The sequence below is a fragment of the Eulemur rufifrons genome, chromosome 12 (assembly GCF_041146395.1).
Source record: "Eulemur rufifrons isolate Redbay chromosome 12, OSU_ERuf_1, whole genome shotgun sequence".
Lineage (NCBI taxonomy): Eukaryota > Metazoa > Chordata > Mammalia > Primates > Lemuridae > Eulemur > Eulemur rufifrons.
In genome coordinates, this window is record NC_090994.1 from 13,033,979 (window position 1) to 13,057,866 (window position 23,888).

At 33.7% G+C, this 23,888-nt stretch overlaps 1 protein-coding gene across 9 annotated transcripts in view; it reads right to left on the minus strand.

The window, feature by feature from the left end:
- TUSC3 (tumor suppressor candidate 3) overlaps nt 1–23,888 on the minus strand; it is a 144,824-nt gene that overhangs the window by 69,742 nt on the left and 51,194 nt on the right. For 8 of the 9 annotated variants that reach the window (XR_011235238.1, XR_011235237.1, XM_069485205.1 and 5 more), the window contains 3 exons: nt 15,927–16,044; nt 10,218–10,358; nt 4,040–4,180 (listed from right to left, as the gene is read on the minus strand). Coding sequence is in view for 7 of the 9 variants with exons in the window: in XM_069485205.1 (XP_069341306.1) it covers nt 4,040–4,180; nt 10,218–10,358; nt 15,927–16,044 (400 nt within the window). In the remaining 2 variants the exon portion in view is untranslated. The remainder of the gene's footprint in view (nt 1–4,039; nt 4,181–10,217; nt 10,359–15,926; nt 16,045–23,888) is intronic. The other variant, XM_069485210.1, reaches the window with a different exon arrangement.

Sequence of the window (23,888 nt, forward strand, 5' to 3'; positions counted from 1 at the left end):
GTTTATGTTATAGATTTAATGCAGTGTTTTAGGCAGAGTGTATTATTGAAATCGAGGAAATGTCTTTTTCTTTTTTTGGGGGGTGGTCTTCATTTGGGATACTAACATACTTAACAGACTAAAATATTTTTAAAACAGTAGTATCCACCCAAGAACCTTTAATGTTCTTAAGACTTACCACTGGCATGTTTAAAGTACTTTACCCACTAGTTTATCGCAGTAGTTGAGAATAAAGGCTCATAAAGTACAATATTTGAGTTTCAGGCCTACTTTCGGCACCTGTGCAACTTTGGGCAAGTTCATTGCTCTGGGCCTCAGTTTCCTATCTATAACATTAGGACAATATTGGTATCAATCTTTTTAAACTGTGGGGATTACTTATTCATGGTAAGTTAGTCCATGTAGTGCACTTAAAACTGTGCACAATACATGATGTAAGTTCAATAAATATTATTTGTTATTACAAAGCCCTCCACAATGTGCTCCTATAACCCTAAATAGTACCATGTCCCAACACTCCTTAACTGCAACTGGATTCTCCATTGAGGCCTCTCTTATTGGTTCCCCCTACATCCATGATGGTAATCCCTGCATTTACATCTTGTTAATGCTGTGTCAACCCAGTCAACCCCTCTACCCTACCCAAGGGTTTACTCATGGCCTATCTATGGTTCTCCATGAAACCTTTTCAGTTTAGTTTATTCATCTGACAGTTACTTACTGAGCACTCTACTCTATGTCAGGTATTTTACTAGACGCTACGGATATAACAACGAATAAGATAAAGATGGTCCCTCTCCTCAGCTGGAAATCCTGAATAAGTGACATGTATCCTGAATAAGTGACACGTACCCTGAATCAAAAAAAAAAAAAAAATGGGTTTTTCTCATTTATTCATTCAAGATTTAATTGCTGAAAGCCTACTATATGCTCAAAAACTGATTTAGAAGCCAGGGATAAAGCAATAAACAAAAACATGACCTTATGGAATTTACCTTCTACAGCAGGGAAAATAAAAAATTTAAGTTATATAACAATAAGAAATGCTTTACGGAAAAGTATAGTAGGGAAGGTATAAGTCACAGGAGAGGAGGTTACAATTTTAATTCAAGTGGCCAAGAAAGGCCGCTCCAAGGAAGTGGCATTTCTGCAGATATATGAAGGAAGGAAACAAGCCATGTAGCTACCCGGGGAAAGAGTACCCCAAGCAGAGAAAACAGCCTGTGTAACATGCCCTAGTGAAGGAGAATGTCTGCTGTGCTCTAGGAAGAGTAAAGAAGCCAAAATAGCTGAAAGGAAGAGAATGAGGGGAGGAGAATAGAGAAAATTGGTTAAGTAATGAAGGGACAGATCCCAGAGCCACATGGGTTGCAATTCTGCCAACAGACTATACAGTGGGGAAAGGTAGAAGCCAGGATAAAGTAGAAAGGCTACTGCAATATGGGGAATAAGAAATAATTAGAGCTTCAACAAAGATAGTAAGTATGAAGAGAAATAGTTGGAATCTGGGCATACCTTAAAGGAAGAGCCAGCAGAATTCTTCTGAAGGATTAGATATGGAATATGAGATAGAAAAGAAGTGGTAAAGAAAGACTACATGGTTTCTGATTTGGATGACCAAATAAAAATAATAAAGTTGTCATTAACTGAGAAAACTAGGTTTGGGAACTGAGATCGGGAGTTTATTTTGTGCCTTTCCGTTTTGAGACGCCCTCTTACAGATACAGAGTAGTGAAATTTATTAGTACAGAGTTTAGAAAAAAGATCTGGCCCCAATATAAAATTTTGGAGTCAGTAATGACTACACAGTATCTAAAGCCTTAAAACTGGAAGAGATCACCTAGAAAGTAAATATAGACAAAGAGAAGAGAAGCTGACCCTTTTGATTATTCCAAAATAAGAGATAAAGTAGATATAAACGAACAATCAAAGTGGATTAAGTAGTAGCAGCAGGAGAAGAGGAAAATTACAAGAGTGTGGCATATTGAAAGACAAGTGAAGTATGTGATTCAGGAGAAAGAGATCAGTTGTGACAATACTGATGAGAAAGTGATAATATGAAAATCCAGAGCTAAAACTTGAATTTGGTTCCATAAAAAATATTTGTGTCCTTTACAAGAGCATTTGCAATGGCATAGTGGGAAAGAATGAAAATATTAATACTCAGACAAGTGTTTCAAGGAGTTTTGCTATAAACAGAATCAGATGAATAGAACAATATCTGGAAGTAATTGTTGTAACCTTTTAGGATGAATAAGCAGATGCCTGCATTGCTAACAGAAATGATTCAGTAGTAAGGGAAAAAATTATGATGCCATTAAAAGAGGAGAGAATTGTCAGAACACTGTATTTTTTTCTTTTTTTTAAATTTCAGAATATTACGGGGGTACAAACATTTTGGTTACATATAACGCCTTTGTATTGCCCAAACCAAAGCTTCAAGTGTGCCCATCCTCCAAACAGCGTGCTCCACACCCATTAGTTATGAATTTACTCATCCCCTTCACTCCCCTCCCATCTGCTCAGCACCCGATGAATATCACTTCCATGTGTGCACCTAAGTGTTGTTCAGTTAGTACCAATTTTATGGCGAGTACATGTAGTGCCTGTTTTTCCATTCTTGTGATATTTCACTTCAAAGAATGGGCTCTAACTCCAACCAGGATAATACAAGAGGTGCTAGTTCACCATTCTTTTTTATGGCTGAGTAGTAGTCCATGGTATACATATACCATGTTTTATTAATCCACTTATGTATTGACGGGCACTTGGGTTGTTTCCACATCTTTGCAATTATGAATTGTGCTGCCATAAACATAAGCAGATGTCTGTATTATAAAATGACATTTTTTCCTTTGGGTAGATGCCCAGTAGTAGGATTGCTGGATAAAATGGTAATTCTATTTTTAGTTTTTGAGGTATCTTTATTATTACTTTCCATAGAGGTTGTACTAATTTGCAGTCCCACCAGCAGGGTAACAGTGCTCCTATCTCTCTGCATCCACAACAACATATGTTGTTTTGGGACTTTTAGATAAAAGCCATTCTCACTGGAGTTAAGTGATATCTCATTGTGGTTTTGACTTGCATTTCCCTGATAATTAGAAATGTTGAGCAATTTTTTATATGTTTGCTGCCCATTATTCTGTCTTCTTTTGTTAAGTTTCTGTTCATGTCCTTTACCCATTTATTGATGGGTTTGTTTGATTTTTTCTTGTTAATTTTCTTAAGTTCTATATAGATTGTAGTTACCAGCCCTTTACCGGACATGTAGCATGCAAATATTTTCTCCCACATTACCCATAGATTTTATGCTGCTATTTATATTTTAACACCAGTATTTTCATTACTATAACTATTAAATATCGGACAATATTGTCTGAATACATTTTATTAATATATTTACATTTTCATTTTATTAGCTAATTTTAAAGAAATCTATCATGATCATAATCATAGAGAAGAAAAATACTTTTGTACAAACTGAAATAAGATCATGTTCACCTAGATTCTCCTAATATTATCTTAACCAGTCTTCTAGCTGCCTTACTTACCCTTTTCAATCAGCTGTCCATTGCTACCAGAATGATTGTTCCAAAACATAAATTTAATCATGTTATTTATCTCTGGAACATTTTAATGGCTTCTCATTGCCAGTGTACGAAAACCCACACTCTTGTAGATAAGACAGTTCCATTCTTTCCTCTCCAGGAGCATCTCTTACTCCCTCTTGCCTTGCCATCATTGCTCTAGCTATACAGAATTGTCCTTCTCTGGATATCCAGGCTTCACGTATGTTGACTACTTGGCTTTAAAAGCTTTAGAATTTCATTTATTCTTCAAAATTCAGCTCATGTCACACTCTCGGGATCCTGTGATGATTCTCTTTACTCTAGGTTAGGTGTCTTTCCTATGTATTCCTACAATACTCATGTATAATGTTACAGTATATTTGTCTCTGATCAGTTTCTGTATCCCCACAATGCATTCCTTACAGGCAGAGTTTATGTCTCATCTATTAGTCAATGTGATAACATACCAGAGACACCATGGCCCAACCAGTCTTGTTATAGATGAACTCCAAGTTGTTCCTTCTTAAATACAGCAAACCACCAACAAGCGACACTAGCAGGGCCAAAGCAATGGTGCCAGAGTAGTTGGGTGGTCTGAAAACTCGAATCTGAAAAAATGCAATGGAAATTTTAAAAGTGAAAGAAAAATACTAAATTTTTCTCTTGACTATATTCTAGTCCTTCCAATTTTCAAAACAAAGAATTCAGAAACATTCTACCCTAGTTTTCATATCTGGCACTAACACTAGTTATACTCTCTTTATTACTCAAAACATATATGTCTTAAAAAATCATGGCTAAGAAATTACCTACATACTACATATACTAGTAGTCAGGTCAGGATTACACAAAATGCTAAGACTTCGCCACTACACGATATATCCATGTAACAAATCTGTGTATGTACCCCCTAAACATATACAAATTTAAAAATTTGGCTGGGCACAGTGGCTCATGCCTGTAATCCCAATGCTCTGAGAGGTCAAGGCAATAGGATCATTTGCGGCCAGGAGTTCAAGACCAGCCTGAACACCATAGTAGGACCCTGTCTCTACAAAAAATTAAAAGAAAAAATTAGACAAGCTTGGTGGCATGCACCTGGAGTCCCAGATCCTCTGGAAGCTGAGGTAGGAGGATTGCTTGGGCCCAGGTATTGGAGGTTGCAGTAAGTTGTTATCATGCCACTGCATTCCAGCCTGGGCAACAGAGCAAAACCCTGTCTCAAAACAAACAAATAACAAAAAAACATACACACAAAAAATAATTTTTTAAAAATTAAAAAAAAAGAAAGAATATTTTGTTAGAACATGTTTCTTCGTCCACTGGGCCCTATTAGGCCAAATAGAAAAATTCAGCAATAAAAGACAAATGTAAACATTCTTTCTTTAAAACAAAAACATCATGGCTGTGTAAAGTGACTTCCTCCTCATTTTAGGTGAATACACTCAAGCACATGTAAACCTTATTTATGTAACTCAACCCAGAGTTGCTCTGGTTCCACCTCATGGAAAATGGGATCATCTAGTAAATGGTAGGGGTATGATGAGGGTGTAATATCTGTGTCATTTCAAATCGGAACTTTTTATACTGCTATTTTTTAATAGCTTTGTTGAAATGTGATCTGCATACCATACAATTTACCTATTCAAAGTGTATAATTCAATGGTTTTTAGTATATTCACCAGATATGTGCAACCATCACTACAGTCATTAGACACTTTAATCATCTCAATCACTCATTTAATTCCCTAATCTCCAGCCCTAAGTATAACAACTACAAATCAACTTTCTGTCTCTAATAGATGTTTCTATACTGAACTTTCATACAGAATGTGTGGTCTTTTATAATTGGCTTCTTTTACTTAGCACAATGTTTTCAAGGTTTATGCAGGTTGTAGCATGTATCAGTAATTCATTTCCTTTTTATGGCTGAATAATATTTCCTTGTAAGGATATACCCCATTTTGTTTATCCATTCATCAGTTAATGGACATTTTAGTTGTTTCTACCATTTGGCTATTATGAGTAATGCTGTTTATAAATAGTCTTATACAAGTTTCTTTTCTTTTTTTTTCCCTTTGAGACAGAGTCATGCTCTGTCGCTCGGGCTAAAGTGCCATGGCATCGGCCTAGCTCATAGCAACCTCAACTCCTGCGCTCAAGTGATCCTCCTGTCTCAGCCTCCCGAGTAGCTGGGACTACAGACAAGTACCACCACACCTGCCTAATTTTTTCTGTATTTTTTTAGTAGTTATGGGCTGATTTTTCTATTATTAGTAGAGATGGGGTCTTGTGCTTGCTTAGGCTGATCTCAAATTCCTAACCTCAAGTGATACTCCTGCCTCAGCCTCACAGAGTGCTAAGATTACAGGCCTGAGCCACCACACACAGCCTATACAAGTTTTTTGAGGGACATATTTTTTCATTTCTCTTGTGTAAACATTAAATACCTGGGAGTAGAATGATGGGTCACATGGTAACTCTGTGTAACAGTTTGAGAAACTATCAGACTGTTTCCAAAGTAGCTGTACCATATTACATCACAGCCAGCAGTTGAGGATGAAGATTCCCATTTTTCCATTTCCTTGCCAACACTTACTATCTGACTTGTTGATTCTAGCCATCCTAGTGGATATAAAGTGGTATCTTATTGTAATTTTAATTTGCATGTCCCTGATTACTAACAATGCTGAACATCTCATAAGCTTACTGGCTATTTGTATACTTTCTTTGCAGAAATGTATATTCGGATCCTGTACCCATTTTTAATTGGGTTGTGTCTTTTGTATTATTGAGTTGTAAGAACCCCATACATATATGTGTGTGTGTGTGTTGTGTGTGTATATATACACGCACACACACAACACACACACACACATACACACACTAGATATAAGTCTATCAGAAAAATGATGTGCAAATATTTTCCCCCATTTTGTGGGTTGTCTGGTCAATTTCTTGATGGTGTACTTTAAAGTATAAAGCCTATTTTTTTGGAAATATATCTAATTGGTATGAACTCATGATTCTAAAGTATGTACAGATCTTGGTTCTAATAACTTTCCCTACTAAAAGAAACCAGGAGTCCTCAAAGAGATGGCTACTTGAGTTGGGTAAACAGGTAGATAAAAAATGACCCTGGAATCAACTGCTATGTCAGAAAATAAGACAGTACTTGAAAGAAAATGATGGAGGCATATCACAAGGACAAAGGAGCTGGCATGTAGACGCTCCTACTAGTCAAACCTAGAACAATTTTAGCACTAAAATAATTAAGAGGAGCAGTAAATTACAAACCACTGGGGGGAAAATGTGTCTTGTATTTTTTTATGAGATCAGTCAGGTGCAGCCACAAGAGGAGACACGAGAGAGGCTCAGGAAAAAACAAAATTGATTATACTCACAGGTTCTAGAGACAAGAGGCATGCCACACCATGCAGGACCATGTGGGAAAGACACCAGGGTGGTGAGGTAGCAGAAGACCAGAGTGAGGGGAAAGTTTAAAACACTGCCTTTATTGGAGTTTTTCCGGGAAAGGCAAGGCAGGGTAGAGTGAACAGTTCAGGATCCTTTAGTTTGAATAATTTTGGTAGACTTTGGGCTATAGGGGTAATCTCTGTTGCCTGGTACCTGGCCCTGACGTGATTAAGGCAGAGAAACATTGTCTCCTAGGGGTAGGGACCAGATAGAGGAAGTATGGCTCTGAACTGATTAACTGCGTATCAAAGACATACTCCTGACTGGGACTATTAAGTATTGGCTAGGCCCAGGAGCAGAAGCCTCAACCCACACAGAATTTCTTTTTTTTACATGTCAAAATATCATAATATACAGAAAATATAAAAATAGTCACAATACAAACACAATTCATAAGTCCATACCAATAATAGGTAAACAGATGAATGATTGATAGAGTAGGACTCTTGCCTATAGTAGAATGCTGAGGGCCAACTAGAAATATGCAGCAAATGCTAGCACTGAAATAATCATTTTTCAGCCATCATGGTAAAAACTGGATCAAGCAAGAATCATCGATGGATGCTAAATCTAACAGAAAATTTTGAAGGAACAGGGTATCTGCATGATCTTAAGGTATCTCCACACTGACAGCTTATTAATTATAAAGGAGGGGAAAAACAGTAATTATACGTGAAGAAATGGGAAATACCTTGATCAGATATTCAAAACTAGTATCACCAGTGAAGAAAAGATGGACAATATGTGTCTATGGAGGTGATTAAAACAAAACATGCCCTATGTATTACTGTAGTCAAGAATGCATAAGCAGAATGCAATCATGAACAAACATCAGGCAAATCAAATGAGGATTTTATCTAAAAAGTGGGAGCAGACTACATTCGTCAAAATGTCCTGTCTTTGAAGGACAAAGACAGGATACAGAATTGTTTCACATTTAAAGAGGCTTAAAATACATGACACCCAAATGAAATGTTTAACTCTAGACAGGATCTTATACTGAAGGTGGGAAAAACATTTGTTATAAAGGATATTATTAGGTCATTTTACAAAACTGTAACATGGATAATAGTAGCTCAAATAAAAGTACCGCATCTTTGCTTACGGATTTCTTAGGACATGCAATTCATCCTAATTTTTTTCAGAAAAAAAAAAAAAAAAACAAAAAACTGTGAGAGTGTGTATGGGTGGAGAGAGGTAAAGAAACACAGAAGTGGGGAGAGAGTGATAATCACAAAGTGGGGTAAAATGTTAACAATAGGTAAATCCAAATAAAGAGTACACATTGGCACTATTTGTACTATTTCATTTCTAAAACTTTTTAAAGTTTAAAATTATTTCCAAATAGAATGTATTTTTATAAAACTGTGTCTATCAACTAAATGCATAAGTGTGCTAGACAGACAGGTAAATGCCTCAGAAACAAGGTGTCTCTCTGACCTGCTGCTGCTCCCGACCCTCTGCAATCTTTGCCTTCCAAAGTGCGGGGAGGGGCTGTCACTGAAGTTCCCTTATCTGACTGAAGGCAGTTCTTCCAAGTGTTCTGAATACACTGTCTTGAACCCCCTCCCTAGGATTCATCAAACAACCAGGGAAGATGAATTACCAAAGAGATTCAAAGTCACCACACCCAAACACGCTATTGCCTAGTCTTCCTGAAGGCTGCTCCAAAAGAAATTTTTTTTTTTTTTACACCTGATAGATTTTACCCGACTAATTAGAGTACCTTTGTTTGCAGTGCAGTTCTGCCCCTCACCTTCCCATGATTTGTTGCCACCTCCCTCAGAACCCAGAGAAATTTTGTCTCTGGCTATTGTCTGTTCTTAGGGCCCATTCATTTTCCCTAAATATCATTTACTTTTCCTCTAAAATTGCCTACATTCCTCCACTTCCCTCTCCCTTATGAAGAGGGTATTTAAATTTCAACTATCTGGCCCTTCTTTGAGTCTCATATTTTGTGTGGCTCTCACACAGACATGCACCTTAATAAATTTGTATGCCTTTTCCCCTGTTAACCTATTATCCGTTCATTTCAACAGACTCCTAATATTGAACCTTGAGAGGAAAAATCTAAACTTTCCTATACAAGCAAAAGGACGGCTGCAGGTGTTACATGGTCTCTTCCTTCATGGCTGACGTGAGATCAATTTTTGGGGAAAGATTACAGAGACATTAGCACAGTGATGAAAAATAAAAGACTGCAGAAAAAATCTAAATGTCCACCAACTGATGAACGGATAAATAAACTGTGGTATATCCATTAAAAAAAGAAAAATATATATTGGTAAGATTAGGTGGAAAGTAGCCATTAAGACTTCCAAATAAGTATTAACTATCATCAACATTTTGATTCATTTTCTTCTAGAATAAACTATATCTATCTATACTCATATTTATGTTTTAAAACAAAATTCTAGATCATACTCTCAATATTATTTTTCTAACCCACCTTTTCCCTTGTTATACTTTGAGCTTCATTCTCTGCAAAATATTCTTGCAAATCATCTCTTGGCTATGCCATAAGTACATTTACTTAGTCTCTTATTTTTAGACATTGGATTTCTTTCCAATTTTTTCCACTAAAATGAATAAAATTTCTATGGCTAAGATTTTAAATCATCCCTGATTACAACCTTAGGTTAAATTCCTAGAAGTGGAGTGTTAAGTTAAATTACATAAAATAAAGACATGGCACATGCTATTACAATGGTTATACCAATTTATAGTCCTCAAAGCAGTACATGTGATTAGGTATTTTTCCACATGGTTTTAAAGTAGGTATTATCCTTTTTAATTTACCCAAAAGGTAAATAAAAATTACATATCTTACTTTTTAATTAGAATTTCTTTGATTACTAATAACATTGAACCATTTTCAATATATTTTTTAGCCTCTGAAATTACTCTGTACCTAACTCCTATACTTTTCAATGGTTTTTAAAGTACTAATGAACCATTATTCTAAAAACCATCTGAATTCACCTAACAGTCAAAGTTCAGCTTATTGCTTACGGCTATCAAATGCAGATCTCTCTACACAAGAAGAGATTATCTACAGAAATAAAAAAAAATATTACTGTGGCCTTATTACACTGCTCTAACCAATCAGCCTATTATTAAAAACTAATCAGCCTATCATTAAAACTGTGGGGAATAATAAAAACATACATGAACATCTGTTCTATCAGCAATCCACTTTGCAAGTTGTTCAGCTGCAAATCCAATTCTTTGAAGGTCAAAAGTATCAGCTCTCTTGGGTCTGCCTTTTGGAGGAAAATGCATGAATGTAGGAGCAGAGTTCATGTTGAGCTGTAAAACACGAAATAAAAACACTAAATGTAACATTCTAATATTCTTTGTATATCATTAATTTAACTTTTTAAAAAACTTTTTCTGTACAAATTTTGGAAAGACAGCATTTATTATGAAAATCCAAGTGCTTTTCCAGAGTTATAGTTCTGTTTTTATTCATCTTAATGTACTACTGAATGAAAAAGAACTTGTAAACTTGACTAAGTTCTCTGAACTCTCACATTTAGCATATATCATTCATATTATCAGCTTTACTCCCTATATTTTATCAGCCATTTCATTCTTTTTCCTTCTAGATCTAGTATTAGGATAAAGAAAGAAGGGACTGAAAGTGCAAAAGGAAAATACTGCAATCTGGCAGTACATGAATTACTTTACTTCTTAAGCAGTTTTGAAAAAGTACTAGAATTTGATGAAAAATAAGCATATTATGGAATGAATTTCAAACAAATTATAAATAGACTGAATTCCCTATTTAAAACATAAAGACTTTACTTTTTTGTAATGATGATGATTATACAACAGAAACCAACATTTTTGCTCTAAACAACCTGAATTTATCAGAGACTACAGGAGAAATCCCCAATGATAGCCTTTTTCTGCTCAACTTCTCTATTAATTCAACTGTCTTAAATTGGTTGTATTTCAGAAGTATTTTCTACAGGTAATTTCCATTTGAAAAGTGTATTACACAGAACACTGCCCTAGTATAAATGGTGCTTAGTATTGATATAACATCTAAAAAAACATGTATTAGGTTAATTTGCATTCAATATCAAACTACAAAAAAAATACATATAGGTTAAATTTTGGCTTCCAAGGAATTATGAAAAATGTCTTAAAATAAACAACCAAGAGATTTTTGGCCCTTGAAACAAAATTCACTATGTCCTAATACAAAGAATGAAAATCAAATTTTATATATATACAAAAAAATACATATTAGAATATATACATGATCAAGGTAAGGATACAACACTAAAAGCTTAGCTCTCCATAATAACTAAATTTAACAACAAAGTATACAATCAGGACCAAAACAGTTCCTGCCCTATAAATGGACTCTGACTATAGCTCTCATATGTACAAGACAGCTCCAAATCATTTTATAGAGGTTCATACAACTTAGCACAAACAAGCTGAATACCCAAAAGAAATGTCTCTGTATCAAAAATTTCTCATTTTTAGTACTGCAAATGCAATGAGATTTTCATTACTTACCTTCAAGTTATCTACATTAGTAAGCTTCAAACACTACTGCTAACAATTAATAGTTGGTCCATGTTTGCTACGGTTTGAAAGTTTGTCTCCATTGTAACTGTATTAAGAGGGAGACCTTTAAGAGGTTATTAGGTTAGGAGGACTCTGCCCTCAGGAGTGTGATTAGTGCCATTATAAGAGGGCAAGTTAGGCCTCTTCTTGCCCTTTGGCCTTCTGTCATGTCATGATACAGTAAGAAGGCCCTTGCCACCACCTTGACATTGGACTTCCCAGCCTTCAGAACTGTGAGCCAGTAAGTTACTCTTCATTATAAATGACTTAGTCTCAGGTATTCTGTTATAGCAGCACAAAAGAAACAAATATCAACTATTATATATAACTGTTATTATATAACTGTTATATAATAATTACATATTATATAATATATAAGTTAAATATTATATAAATTATATAATAAATTATACAACTATTATATAATAACTATTTAGTACACATTTATATGTCTCTCATAGAGCTAAACATCTGCATATATTAAGATCTCATTTTAATCTTCCCAACAGTCCTATGAGAAATGCACTATTATTTCTGTCTCTTAAAGATGAGGAGATAAACGTATAAAAAGACAAAGCAATTTACCAAAGGTCACACAGCTATGAATAGGTAAAGATGGAATCTGAAATCAGGTCTTCTGACTGCAGACAATTCATTACCACTATATCATAATACTTTCTGAACTCTAACTCGCTGAATAAAAATTTAACAAATTTTTTCACCAAGAATTTTTTACAAAAATTTTGAACAAGTTCATTGGAAAATTTAATTATAAACACAAGCTCTTGCAACATGGTACAAACTGATTATAACACATAACATGAAATAATACATATTATATACATTATACATATAAAATATGCCTCATAGCATATATACATTATATGTCTCTGTACATCAGAAGTCTACAGTATTCCATTTCCCAGCAGGGGGCTTACATTTAATAAACATTTAGTAGTGCTGGTTAAACTGAACAAAGGACACAGTAAGTCCCCCTTATCCTCACTTCCTGCATTAGAACAATCAGAAAATCCATATTAAGGCTTAACAATCTAGAATTTTAGAGTTTTTTTAAAAAATCTTATCATTCAAAGTTTTCCTCTTAATTAAAATCCACAAATTCCCCGAGACTACACACAAAGCAGAATCCAACATGGATTTGTTTCCTAGTCCAGAGTTTCTTCCAGCGTACCATACTCATTAACCCAATGGCCTAACATCAGACACTTAGCCTCAGCCATTCCTACGAAATCACTGTAATTGAAATTACTTTCCCAACAAGTCCTCAACAAGATAGAAATTACCAAATTTCTCCACTTGTTATTAATATTATCTTCAGATACCACAGTACTGTTGACAGTGCTTTAAAACATCAATTTAGAGAGAGTACTTCAACAAAACATGATTTAATAATTAGTGGGAAAAAATAAGCATTAAAAACCTTTTAGTAGTTCTCTAGCAAAGCAAAATATATGTGTCCCCATTTTCGTAGATAATTTGTCATAAAAAATCATTAATTTCCATAAATTTTATGCATTTCTGCATTTTAAAGTGAAAACTCTTATTGCTAAGCCAAGGGCTAGGTTTTGGAAAAGACAAAGCAGTTCTATACTAGGAATCCTGCTGCATCAAAATTAACCTGAGGAAATGTTTCACTTAAAAACAATCTTGACTTCAACTCTCAGACCTATGCCAAACTATAAAGAAATTATGTCTAAATCATATAAAAGAATTCAACAATTACATCTAACCATGTATCTTCATGATTACATACTGGCAGCCTATAGTCAGCACTCAACAAAAAAGTAAGATTTATCCCACCAAGTTTTTTTGTTTTAAATCTGAATTAACTGTCAACATTTTAGAGATAGAGAAATTTAATGTAAAATTTCATATCTGGGTCTTTTCTTGAGAAAGAGATCTAGATACATGTGGCCTACATACTTTCAGTAGAGCTGGCGCTGAGCTGTACCTCTCACTGAGGTCAAGCGTGTCCCCTCCAATTTGCTGCAGTCCCACTCCACACTGCTTCCCCAACAATGACAGCAAAGGTCAGATGCATGGTGTTCTGCCAATTTTATTTCTTATAGCAGTTAGGAGCAAAGTGAAATATAAGCATTCCTATTAATGATTTATTTTTTAAAAAGATCAAGAATGATGTTGTTTCAACAAAAATAGGAGAAAGCATATTTATTTGAAAAGTGAAGAACTAATACGTTTAATATACTAAGTATAGACTTAGTATATTAACTATCATGAAACAAAGATAACATATTACCAATAAAGAAAATATAAAGATATCATTGTGAAACTTAACAAACCCAACCCACTTTCTTCATTTAGTTTATAGGTCTATTTGAGTAGGTATTAATATTGGGGCTTAAAGACTGCTCTAGCAGTCACGTTGGAGCCAGTACAACAGAGAGCATTCAAGTCTGTAATGAATAGCACTTCTATCTGATGATCTCTAAGGCCAATTTTCCTGAGATTTTATAGAGACCTATAAATTATATGAAATGATATTTGGTTCTTATAGTGCTAGAATTTTCCTTTATAAGGATATTTGACATTACATATTTATGTTTTCCTTTATTAGTATGTTAATATTATTATTACTATTATTATTAGTTCCCTAATCTGTAAGCTGCTTATAGGGAAGAACTATGTATGTTTTGTTTTTTTTTTTTTTTTGACAATTTATTGTTCCTACAGAGTAGGCACTCAATACTATTTGCTGAATGGATAAATACAAAGAAACATCCTTAAAAGGCAAAATAAATTTATGGGAGAAGAAATAAGCGAAGAATACTAACAGAAAGAGGGTACTGAAGGCAAAAAGAGAGAATTTACCTTATTCAACTAAAAACTGGCAAAGACAAATAATTGATCTGGAAGCAAATGAGTAAAAATATGTACTAATGGCAATTTAATTAGTGGGGTAGATTCTTTAAAGAACTTCATGCTTTTTTTCCATGACCTGATAGATCATTATGTCAAAGAAAATCACATATGAGAATAATTACATAGGCCAAGATACCCAAACAAATCAATGCTGGGCACTGCAATAAGTTTTGCATTTAAAAGAGGCTGATCAAGTAGTAAATATATAAAAAATTGTTAACTGCACAAGGTAACAGCATGATTAAGAGCTAGGGCTCTGGAAGCCAGAGAGCTGAGTTCAAATTTAGCTACACATTACACTAACTTTGTAATGTTGGACAAGCAACATTGTCTCCATACCTTATTTCCTCATCTGTGAAATGGAGCCAACAACATCATCTCTCTCACTGGATCATTGTGAAGCTAAATGAAAGAATACATATGAAGCACTTAGAACAGTGCCTGGTCCTTAAGCTCTCAATGTTAGCAATGATAAAGACACAACCATGACAACATCAAAGACAACTAGCATTCTTACGTCAAAGTCCAATACCTTGCTCCATAGAGAAGACTATAAATGAGAGTTTATTAGCCTGCTCAGGTTGCCATAACAGAAAACCCCAGACTAGGTGACTTAAACAGCAGAAATTTATTTTCTCACAGTTCTGCAGACTGGAAGTCCAAGATCAAGGGACCAGCAGAGTTGGTTTCTAGTCAGGCTTCTCTTCCTTGGCTTGTAGCCATCTTCTCGCTGGGTCCTCAGATGGCCTTTTACTCTGTGCACATGTATTTCTGGCTGCCTCTTCCTCTTCTTATAAGGACATCAGTCCTATTGGATTAGGATCCCACCCTTAAGACCTCATTTAACCTTAATTACATCCCTCAAAGCCCTATCTTCAAATACAGTCCCATTGGAGGTTATGGCTTCAACATATCAATTTAGAGAAATACAATTCAGCCCTTGACAGAAAGAAAACACTTTTAAATAAATACTTAATACTTTACATGTAAAATTCTCTGTATCTGCCACATTGGAAGAAATAAAGTTTAAGTAAAACTTGCAGTGAATTTTATATAAAATGTCACGAGTTTGTGCAAAATACTTAATCACACACAATTAAATACCAAAATAAGATTAATTCATGTATACTGCCACTGCATGCTAAGAAAACACAGTTCCTCTGTAAGGCAAAAGTCAAAATGTGTTTACCGTACTTACTAGTGTCAAAAACTGTACAATGATAAAGGTAACACTGGCTGTAATTATTTTAATCGCATCACAGAATTTATTACAAACTACTTATTGTATTTATTAACTTATTCAATGAATTGTATTTTTATCTGGATAACAAAAATGTATCATCCATAAGTGACTGTTAAATATATTACCAAAATAAAATATAACTTTTTTACCTGCTGAAAAACATCTGTCCCCTCGTCATAGTCCACCATACTGAAGAAGAGTTTGTTACAAAAAGCAGATGAATAGCGCCAGGAGTTAGCCAGTATTTGATATTCTTCATTAGCTTGCCTAACAAGAATAATGGGGCAGAGTAGAAACACATCAGTATTGAAGCATTAACAAAGCAGTTAAAAACCAGTAATTCTAGGGCAAGCATTGGCCAGTTTCTGTATGGACTGCAAGCAAAGACTAGTCTTTTTAATATTTTTAAATGGTTGTTAAAAAAAAAAAAAAAAGAAATATTCCTTGATACATGAAAATTATATGAAATTCAAACTTTAGTATTCATAAAGTTTTATTGCAATACAGCCACAATGAGTCATTTACACATTGCTTATGACTGCTATTATGCTATAAAGGCAAAGGCGAGTATTTGTTACAACTGTATGAGCCACAGACTGGCCTGGCCCTTTAAATAAAAAGTTTGCCAACTCTTAGGGATTTAAAACATTTTTTGGCATTCCCTACACATATAAATTAAATCTTCTAATAATTTTTAGTACAAGACCAACTTTTAAGAATATTTGCAATTTAGTTTAACAGAAAAACAAAAATCATGAGGAAATATAAATTATAAAATTCTAAACAGTTATACTGCACCTTTATTTGTTCCATTTATTTTAAAATGCATTTACATTCAAAACTAAAAGCAAAAATTTCTCTGAGTAGCTAAACCAGATGCCGTAAACAAACTCTCTTCTGATATGATATTTGCTCCTATTTAGAACTCATTTTTATTAGACATTTTGCTAATTTTCCAGATGATAAAGCTCTATATTTAGACGAAGGGAGAGATTAAAAACAGGGAAATGGCATTGCTGGAAGCATGTAAGCACAGTAATAGGAACAAAAAGCAACAAGTTATTGCTAAAACATTTTTAAAAGCAAAGTAGGAGTGCTTCTTCCACATAATTGACCATTCTCAGGAGTTTGTCTTCTCAAATAAAATAACAATTTAAAAGACTAAGTTAAATAAAATCCACAGAACAAAATAAAACAGGTGGAAATATTGGGGGATATTGGGGAAAGGGAGAGGCGGAGAGAAAGGATCTATAGGTATAATTCAGTAATTACAATTTTCAAACAGGAGTCCAAGAGAGACGAGGGCCATAAAACAGAGGAAATGATATTTCTGGAAACAATAAAATTAAAGAAGACTAAATTTATTTCCTAGATTCAGAATAGGATGAATGTGAAAAAAAAAAAACACGGAAAAATTCTGTGATATTTCAGAACACTATGGATAAAAAAGAAGATCCTAACAGTTTTCTGAGAAAAAAAATTCCTCAACAGGGGCAAACAATGAGATTGGGATTGGACTGGTCATTAGCAACACTAGATACCAGCAGATAGAACAATTCCTTGAGAGTTTTGAAGGAATGCTATTTTCTATTTAGAATTCTATATTGAGCCAAAATATCAATTAAGTTTAAAATGAACATGTTATCAGCAATGTAAGGAATCTAAAATTGACCTCATACACATTCTTAGGAAATTACCCTAAGACATAATTGATGAATGAAAAAGTGAGAAAACCTGAGACTAGGATAGAAGCACTATAAGAGGGGGAATAAGGCAACCAGAAATATGGTAAGATAGATAGGAAGAGTAGAAGATGCAAGAAAACTATAGTCTATACAGGAATTTAATTAGATTTAAAAATGAAAAAAAATAGATTCTAAGTAATGATTAGAATCAGAAAGAGCTGGAAGATATTAAGACTCTAGTAATTAAATATGTATTTGTTCCCACAACAGTATAAAGGACAACCAAAAATGAACATAAGTTTTAAGGTCCAAATAAGAAGCAAATTAAAATATATCATAATTTTGATCAATTGGTGATGAGAAATATTTTGAACATTTTCTTTTGAGTGGGGCAAGAGTCATAAACAATGGCATTGTAGCAAAGGAATCAAACTATTATTACTTTGCAGTGGATGCTATTTTATAGGGAAATAATAATGTAATTGCTGTTTATTCCCTTGCAGCTTTCTAAATTAACCTATAGACAGAGCATGGATGTAATTACAGTTATAGTGTAGCATGCAGATGCTATCAACTATGACAAAATAGAACTATAGTTTACAGAATTTGGTAAAGGGGAAGAAGAGGTGATGGGGAAGGCTGTGCTTGCTAATCTTCATGTCAAAAATTAGAGAATCAAGATATATAATCTATAGTTAATGAACAAGAAATACAAGGATGTATTTAATAATACCATTACAGTGATAAATAAGAAATAGAAATGAAAATCATAAGGGGTAAGACAAGTTACACCTTCACTTATCACAGCAAGAAACGTAAAGACCAAGTATACTGTATGAAATATTGCTATAACATTTAGAGATATGAAAAAAACATCAAAAGAAAAAAAACACAGAAGAAAAACAGTGATTGTTTCTGACACACAAGTCTGCAAATAGGTAAGTGCAATGGTCAGAGACTGCAGTTCTTCATTTCAGACCCTTCTTTATTAACACGAAGCACATGAGATTGTTGTGATTAATATATATACATTTTAAGAGGCCTAAATATGAACAGTGCTGTAGTCTGAGGTCATTTTAGCTTAAAATAAAGATCTAAGGCACCGTTTTATCAGAGCACAGCACCAAAACTGATCATTGTAATGATCAGTGTAAGACTGCATTGTGCTCAGTCGGCAGAAAACTATACAGTATGTTTTAGAATATTTTCAATAAAAATAGTTACAAATTTTAAAGCTTTGGTGGTTAAATAAGATTTAATCTACTGTAATGCACTCAAAAACTATTTACTAAACACCTAATAGCAAGAAATAAGAAGTAATCTCCAAGATCTCTGGTCTTCACAGTGTTGATGTTTTAGTGAGGAGACATATAATAAACTAAATGAATAAAAAAAAAACTAAAAATTAAGATCTACTCTGAGAAAACAATATACAAAATAGCATTATAGGAAATAATGGAGAATGTACTTAGATGGTATGGTCATTAAAAGACTTCTCAGATGAAGTGACAATAAAGCTCAAATGCCAAGGATGATAAAGAGCCAGCAGGAATAACAAGCAAGCACAAAGGCCTAAAGAGGGAAAGAACTTAAGATGCTGGCAAGATGAAGCTGCACTATAAATGAGAACACGCTGTCTGTTTACTAGAAGAATACGTACAAAATACACATTTACACCCTTCCTCATCTGTATAAAACTGCTGCACTATGCCTCTCCCAATCCTACAAGCAAAACAAAGTTCAAAACAACAGGAGCCCTAAAATCGGATTTGGATTTTTGTCATAAGAAATGTAATATGACTGGTAAGTATTCATCACTGGTTTTCAAAGAAAAAATGTATAATAACTTCACACACTGAACTGGCACTGACACATAAGTGGGTCTGAACATCTTTACATACTAATAAAACTTAGACCAATACTGCTTTAAAAAACTCATTAAAAGGATGGCATTATAATTAAGAAAACAATAATATTAAACACAATTCCATTATTGGAGTATTTTACAAAAAAGGACAGTTTAACTTTTGAAATAAAACAGAGAAATACTAAATCAGAAAAAGAAACTAGCATTCTTGTGATGATATTCTAAGTAACGAAAATGCTTCATTCTAAAAAATAAAAACAATCATATTTTAGTATTCAATGTCTATGTACAGCATCTTATGGAATGACCTAGACAGGAATAATGTTGAATTTCTTTTCCTCATACTTTTATAACCTAGCCCACTGGAGTAGATCAAGTATACACTCATGAACTCATTAATTCAAACCACAGGTCCGTATTAGCGCCAACAACGTGCCAGTTAATGCAGGAGTGAATAACAAACGCAAGGTCCTCAATCTCTAGAAGCTTACATTACAGTAAGAAAGAGGGGCCTCATACAAATAAACAAATTTCAGATAATCATAAGTACTATGAAGAAAAAAGAAAGAAAATATGATAAAGAGTAATGAGGAGTCAAAGAGGATGAATTCAACTTGCCTTCAAACTCTGTACTCCATATCATGCTATTTTCTCAGAGTTAATTTCCCAAAAGCCAATTTGTATAATTTATCCTCTATTCAAAAATCCAAAAACGTTCCCCACTACCCATATGATGAAGACAATGGGAAGAAGTCAAGATCCTCCATACCCTGGCCACAACTTATATAAGCTATGTCTCTATGAACATACCACACTCAAAGGGTCTGTCTGTTTCATGAATATACCATATGTCCATTCTTACCACGTGCAGGAAATACATTGCTTAGAATATCCTCCTTTCTTTCAAAATCTTTCTCAAAAACTGCCTCTCCTTCAGAAGTCACTTCATATCTCGACACCTACAATAGCTGTTGATGCAGCTGTCTGAAATGGAAGTTCTCAGCAACTGTGTGGCACTATTTATTTTACACATGTATCTGTTTTGTTTATATGTATCAATTGTGCAATGCCTAGGACCCAATATAGAGTAGGCATTCAATGAAGGTTAATGGTGATGATGAATATTATACTTTCCAAACCAGTCAATATATCATAAATGCCTTAAAACTAAATTTACCACATTAGAGATTCTAAATTCTAGTGAAGTCTGACTAAAAAGCCCATTAGTCAGATTTACATCACAGGTTACTGTCTCTTTTAAGGGAAATTTGCTTTACTCTGTGGTGTTGGGGGTAAAAAAATCACATTTTAAATCTGTGTACTATCACAAATGTATGCTGTTTGTCAAAGGAATAGTGTTCATGATTCGAAAGGTTATAATGATGAAATCATCATGTGATGTCATGTTAGTAATACCAATTTCATATGCAAACGTAGAATTCAGATTTTAATCATCAATGATATTTAAACTCAACAATTTTAATATGTGCTGCAAGAAAAAGCACATATTAAGCACAGCCTCCATCTTTAAGAGTCTTGTTAGAGGAAAGAATAGGTTTGTACTCCAATACATAAATAAGGTCCATATATTTTAAAAGGGAATACAGATTGTAGGTGCTATATAGCACACAGAGAAGGATGAGATCGGAGTGGGCTGGAGTAGTTACACAAAATGTGAATATGAAAAAAACTGGCAAATAACAAAGGTATGTCTGGAAGGACTAAAATTATATTAATAAGCAAGGAAGGACAGGGAGAGGCAACAGAAACAGTATAAACAAAGACTATGTTTATGTGTTCAAGCAATAGAATCTAAGCTTCATGTTAGAAAATAAGAAAAGACTGGAAGTGGTAAAAAGATACACAGGACCTGGATTTATTCTGTAAACAGTAAACTACAAGTGTTTTTGAAAGAAGTGGATTATATAAAATACTATTTAAGAATGCGGCATCTGGCAACTGTGTATGATATATAGGAGGAAAACAGAGTAAGTGTTTGGAAATGGCATGATTGGGAAAATATATGAGACCATTAAAACATCATATAAATAAAGGTGTGACTTATCTTGTACATACTCTCCATTGGAACCTAGGAGGTCAAAGCACCCAACAAAATTTTCTAGACAATATACTCAGGAACAACCCTAGCAAGAATAAAGAATTCCACAGGAGCCAAAGAAAATTACATTTTCTTGACTCCACTCAGAGAAAATATAATACTGACAAGGGAAATGGGGGCTTTCTTCTGTTGGATGTAATTCAGGACCAACAGGATCAGTGAACATATCTGTGTGTCACTGAAAAAAAGAAATTCAACAAGCCTGAGAAATATGTACTTTAACATCAGTGATATCTCTTCAGAGTACAAAAGACTAGAAAAAATGCACCTTAATAACAAAGACCCTATTCTCTATCCTTACTCCATTAACCTTTATGCCCCTCTCCATATTCCAGATTCTTAATGCTTAATAGGCAATAGAGGAAACCTAACTAGTGGCAGATAAAGAAATTCAGCAGATTCTTGCATATGTTTATGTCAGCTTGGACTGATGGGCAAAGTTAGACGTTACTAGTGCATATGAGTACACTTCTGATCTCACTGCCATCTGAAATTAGAAATTGCAAAGCACAAATGCTCCAAGCACTTAAATAACTACATTTCCAACGCTGTTAACTGAAAAATACTTTGTTTTGGTAGTTCATAGTACTATTACAGGCCTACCTTTATGAAAATAGGGAACACTGTAAATTGCTCTAATATATTCCTATGCAGCCTGAAGAGGGCAGTCAAGCTGCATCAAAAGGATCCAGGCAGGCTTAAGCAATTACTGCAGGGCACTGTTCTGTTAAATCTGTTATATGAATTCTTCTCCATTTATCATGGGGGGGAAAAAAATCACTTAATACAAATGCTATAATTTTATATTACAATCCTTTTTAAAAGGTGATGTAAAATGGTAACAAATTATTAACTCATCTATAGTTCCATATATTTAATATATTTACTATGATGAATGTAATTTTTGAAGGAATGTTTTAAGAAGCATGGTTTCTCTTTTTAATGTTATTAAAACTTCCTATAAGATAACGGATTCATGTCAAACTCCCATTATATGCCTTTATAGTCATATTTATGATGAACTACATATATAAATCTATATAATAGTTATTCCAAAGTATATCTTCATAAAACTCCAAATGAAAGAATTTTTATAGATTGTGATATACATAGATCTGGAGTGAGCACACTCACCTATTAATTAAGGTTCTGGAATCCTGAGAACAAAAAACTGGTAAACAGCACCCTACACAAAGATTTTTAACAGAGTTGTTTCTCCAGTTGTGCTATACATATCTAGGACCCTGCTGAATAACTGAAATATATTAAATAGACTCAATGCCTTTGAAGAGCCGAGGAATCAACAGTTTACTATCACATTGTAATTGACTCTGCATAATTCACTAGTTGATAAGATTAAATTAAACAGGCTGTATCTATTAGAGCTCTGTTTTTGCATCTATTTTCTCCTTTACCAGACCTAAATAGATACCTTTCCTTGCAAAACAACTCTAACATAAAATATGATTCAGATATATCTTAAAGCAAAAATGTATATGAACATAAAAGATACTGAATTATATACAACATGCATAGTTAACACCCAGTTTATGAGAGACAAAGGGATTTTAGTTCTCTTTTTAAAAAAAGTTGAGGAACGGTAACATATAAATGCTTAAGTATGATATGCTAAGGAGAGTGTCATATAATGTATTATAGTAAAGAAACAAAATGATTTACCCATTGTTCATTTAACAAGTTTTCTACCTACTACATATACATATGAGGCTTATAATATGTATTTAATAAATAGTTGTGGCACTAATAATAAAGGATTAATAAATGAATCAATAAATAGATGAATTAATTGAATGTTTGGAAGTAATTAAGACATATAGGCCCTTGCCTCAAGATACTTCAATACATTAGGCTAACACTTATAATCTTAAATAATGAGTACCAAAACAACAAATGGAACAAGTTCAAAACAATGTATATCTTGTTTATGATAATATGGCCAGGAACTATTATGATATTCAAAAAAATCTGTTGAATAGATGAATTAATACATTTATTGCAAAACCTGACAAGTCAAAATGAGGAAAGAATGAATTCACATCTTAAATCCTGCAGTATTCCCCAAGTCTATGCTTCACCTTCATGTGGTAAAGAACAGAATAAAGAACTTTGTTGTACAGAATTAAAAAGGCAGACAGAAGGTTACTGTGTCACAAGAGATGAAGATTATGTGTTTTCTACTCAACTCAAAGAATCAACACCATCAATAACATTTATTGCGGTTAGTGTGTGCCAGGAACCCTTTTATGTATTTTTATATATTACACTTAATCTTCACTTTTTAAAACTTTTCTCAAACATATTTTATTTTTAATAGATTTTATTTTTTAGAGTAGTTTTAGGTTCATAGCAAAATAGAGTGAACATTTGATATTCATATATTGTTCATAAATAATTCTTGGACTACTGATTAACCAGTTAA